General features: G+C 45.9%; 1 protein-coding gene across 1 annotated transcript; it reads right to left on the bottom strand.

The window, feature by feature from the left end:
• Positions 1-751: 751 nt before the first annotated feature.
• AVPR1A (arginine vasopressin receptor 1A) lies at positions 752-4,463 on the bottom strand. Its single transcript, XM_025198780.1, has 2 exons — positions 3,995-4,463; positions 752-922 (listed from the first exon to the last, which is right to left on the bottom strand). Exons 1-2 carry the CDS (start codon positions 4,424-4,426, stop codon positions 896-898), a joined length of 459 nt encoding a protein of 152 aa, XP_025054565.1. The 5' UTR covers positions 4,427-4,463; the 3' UTR covers positions 752-895.
• Between the last annotated feature and the right edge of the window lie 8 nt (positions 4,464-4,471).

Here is a 4,471-nt window from a genome sequence, read left to right as displayed (position 1 = left end):
GGTCCCTGCCAACCCTACTTTTCTATGATTCAATACTGTTTGGAAAGGTAATGCAACGGGAATGGTTACATTTCTCTTCCTATGTTAAAGTAATGTTGCAATCTAAATTGCTTCTAGGCCAACATGTTAGTACTAGTTGTTGTGGAAACAAATAAAAGATAACATTAACTCTGTTTAGAAAATAATGGTCACTGGCATTCCTTCTAGATCAGGTGCCTAACACTGGCATAACTAGGGCTAGGCAAACAGGGCAACTGTCCTGATGCTGACTTGGTAGCATGAGGGGACTGAAAAAGCAGCTGCTGCTGGCAGCCAGGTGATTGTGAAGCAACCAAAAGTCATCCTCTGACTGACTCTGTACCCCAGGCACCCATCTGTATCCCTACACTACTAGTGCACAAGTTCTACTTTTCTTTATGTCATTAATATTTTTCAGAAAAATAATTTATAGCCTTCCTTTACAGCAGTGCAAGAGAGTTTATTTAGCAATATAATACCTTTCATTTTATGGTTACCTTTAAAGCTCCTTGTTAACATTATTAGCGCCTTTGACCAGTTTAAAGTGCTATGCTGTTTAAGAGTCATAAGGGCTGCAATAGTCACGAGTGCCGATACTTTTCTGTTCTGTGGTCAATGGCTCAAGTCGGAATGGGAGTTGTTCTGGTGGATTTTAAGTTGAGTGAATCCTTTGAAGTGTCCAAACTCTGGGTTGGGCTTCTGTTGTTGGTAAAAGAAGTCTGTCTTCCTCTGGTGCTGTTAGAATCTTCTTTATTGAGGGGGTGCTTTATTTTTCGACAGCAAGGGAAGCCTTGTATACAGTCTTGCAGGAGGTGACCACTAAAGAACATGTAGATCCATGGATTGCAACAACTATTCAGGCTGGCCAACAAAGCAGTTACTGTAACTGCAGTGTTTTCAGAATCTATTGGGGAAAAAAAAGAGTTAACTTAGTAACAAAATCTAAAGAATGGCAGCAGTTTCTTTCCCATTTTGATTATTTTATGTTAACTGCTGAACAAATGTATGAAGCAAAAGCAGTCCTTGAACTGAGCAGTGACTAATATTTAAACTCAGCAAAAAGGGCGCAATCCAGAATGACCTTACCCAAGTAAAACTTCACTGAAGCCAATAGAACATCTGTGTGAACAAAGATGAAGGACTTCTGGTATGGGATCTAAGGGCCAGGAAAGCACTTGAGCACACAGTAAACTTTATATTCAATAAAGTGTGCACAGACTTGCTCCCATAAATATTCAACGTGTGTTGGCATTTTAATTCCCAAGCCTGAAGTCCTTACTAAATCTATATTCAGACGTTTGCCTACATATTTTCCTCCAAAAGTTTCATGCTGTGTGATCCAAAGCCTACTGAAATCGATAAAAAGATTCACATGACTCTAAATTGAACACAACTTTTAATGGCAGAGATCAAAGGCCTGAAAGAAAACTCTAAACTACTATGTCATAGAAAAAAAATCATCCTCCTCCTTTTACTGAATTAAACTGTTACATGCTTTCAAATATATTCAATTGTAAGTAGCTTTTCTTTGTAATTATCAAAGCTCTACAAGGATATATTTGCTGTGTTAAGTACTTCCACAAGATTAATTAAACTGTCTTGATTAATTAAAATGTCTCTTCATACTAATCTTTGTTGAACACATCCAGCTTTCAGATAGAAATTTTAAATATTTTTCTCATTTTGAAACCAGACTTGTACTATTAGTTTCCTTCAATGCTTCATTTCTATTTGAACATCTATATATGCATTGTCATTTGTGGCTTCACTGCATGTTTCTTATGAAATGAAAGCTCTTGCTGAGACTCTAGGGGATGAAATACTATCTGAAGCTTGCAATCTCACACTCTGTTTACATATTCTTATATTTACATAATGTATACATGCACACATACACAACAGAGAAATTGCTTCCAGAATTTTATTCACAAGAATGGTATTACATCCTCTGTGCTATTTCTGAAATGGATTCATTAAGTTAAAAATACAACATGCACATTCCTGGAGCTTGGAAGTTTAGGGAACTCTTTATTGATGGTTCCAATAAATGCAGATATTTCACTCTTGACATTACTTGGAAAAAATTACAAAGAAACAGCAATAGTTTCTTTCACAAAAAGCTTCTTCATTACAAATAGTAGTCACACATCTTCTGAAAGCTTTCATAAAGTATTTGACTTAGTACTTTTTAAGCTGAAGACATTTTTGATCACTTGGCTGTGGGAAAAAAAATCCCCGCAGAATTATGTGCAAAATTCCTTTTTTATGTTTGTTGAACAGTAGACATATTGCAAGCCAAACATTTAAGTGAGCACTAAACCTTTAAACAAGAAAACAAAAGTGTGGACAGCCTCCCTGATTATTGCAGAGGAATATCAAGTGTTAGGGTGTTTTTAAGCCTCTCTCAGACATTGGATGTTGGCTACAGCCAAGGATGGTGACTTTGACTGGGATGTGCCAATGCTCCTGCTGGAATTAAAGCTAGAGGTTCCTGACCAGAGGATCTCCACTCAGGGTCAGACTGATCATCATATTTGGTCAGGAAGGAATTTTACCCCATGGTCACATTGGTATGGGCTGTGGGGATTTTTGCCTTCCTTTGTAGTGGGAAGCGGGGGAGTTCTACTCTGGTTCTCTTGGGCATATATTGGCAACAATTTCATAGAAGCAGGATGTTGGCTGCTGTGATTCCCCTGCTTTACCTGTGGCAGATCAGGGTGTTAGGTCTGTGTTGTATCAGGGTTGATGGTAGGCTTCTGTAGAAGTTTAAAATTAATGATGGACTGTATGAGATGATTTGAATAGGGCTGGTCCTGCCTCAGGTAGGGGATTGGACTAGGTCAGTGGTTCTTATCCTTTTTTATACCAGGACCCATTTGTGAGCGTTAATGAACAGTCCTGACCTAGTGCCCTTCACTCTCGACCCGCTGTCCCCTGCCCCCAGGCCCCCAGTGTATGGGGAATGGGAGGCCCCAAGCAGCTCCATGCAGGCTGGAGCTCTGCCAGCCTGCAAAGGGAAAAGCCATGGTTTCCTGCATTTTTCTCCTTTAAAGGAGAATCCGTTTTTAAAGTTTGTTGATCCATTTTTAAAGTTTGTTCATGATCCTTTCACATATTCTTGTGACTCATTTTTGGGTCGCAACCCATAGGTTGAGAAATACTGGATGAGATGGCCTCTGGAGGTCCCTTCCAGCCCTGCTTCTCTATGACTCTATGGAGTGATACCAGCAGCTTGGAAACTGCAGGCTTGCAAGAAAGAAACGCATTTACAACAATTTAGGAAAACTTGGCAGGAAAAATGTTTATAGGCTTCAGACAAGTGCTCTGGTAAATAAGAGCTGCTAGGAAGCCCCCTTTATGCCTGGGCAAGGATTTGAGTACTCAGCTGCACCTTTCCTGTTCAGGTGATGACGCCCGATCTGGTGCTGCAGCTTCATTCCAGGGGAGACGGCAAGCTAGCTCCCCCCTTCGTGCCTAGCAGCAGAGCTGGGCCAGACAGTAGAAAGCTCCATGGCAGCTTTCAGCTGAGAATGGGATCCCGCACACCCCAGCGCTCACTGTTGATTGAGATGGGATCCCCCATCCCTCCCCAAATTACCTATTTATTTCCAGACCCGCTGAAGAGCCTCTTGCATTGGCAGATTCCTCTACAGTGTCCCAACCAGCAGAGGCAACAGAAGGGAGCCTCGGCTCTGGCGCTCTTTCCCCTGCTCCCCCTCTTCCAGCAGCAAACATGGGGACAGCCATCCCCGAGAGCATCCTGCACCCAGCACCACTCATCCAGCGGCCAGCAGGAGCACAGCGCCCCATCCGCTGCTCCTCGCAGGCCATCTGTCAGGGGTGCACCAGGGAGACGGCGGGCCCCTATTCCCCCCCAGAACCAGCCCTGTGGGTCCCCAGGGGCGGGCGGGGGCTGCCCCCGTCCCTCCGTTGGTTGCAGCGACCCCGGGTGGGCCCCAGCCTTGCACCTACCGACCCATTCGAAGTGCTGGTCCCAGACGGACCACATCTGGATGGTGAAGAAGGGCGCCCAGCACACCACGTAAGCTGACACGATGACGAAGGTCATCTTCACCGTGCGGATCTTGGCCCGCGAGATGCTCTTGACGCTGCTGACGCAGGGGAAGCCCACCCCCGCGCCCGCCCTCGCCCCGGGCCCCGGCGGCCGCGTCTTGCCCCGCACGTTGCTCCAGATGCGGGAGCAGATGAAGCCGTAGCAGGTGGCCAGGACCAGCACGGGGGCCACGAAGATGCCGCCCGTGATCCAGGTGACGTAGGCGCGGGACCCCCAGGGCGTGATGAAGTGCGCCCAGCAGTCGTAGACGCCGCTGCGCACCTCGCTGAGCGAGAAGATGAAGTACTGCGGCGTGCTGAGCACGAAGCTGAGCGCCCTGGCCGCCGCCACCATGCCCCGCGAGCGCCGGGCCGGCTGGCGCCGCGCGCGGCGCGGGGG

Source organism: Alligator sinensis, unplaced genomic scaffold (assembly GCF_000455745.1).
Source record: "Alligator sinensis unplaced genomic scaffold, ASM45574v1 scaffold375_1, whole genome shotgun sequence".
NCBI classification, from domain to species: Eukaryota; Metazoa; Chordata; order Crocodylia; family Alligatoridae; genus Alligator; species Alligator sinensis.
This window is presented reverse-complemented; position numbering and strand designations above follow the sequence as displayed.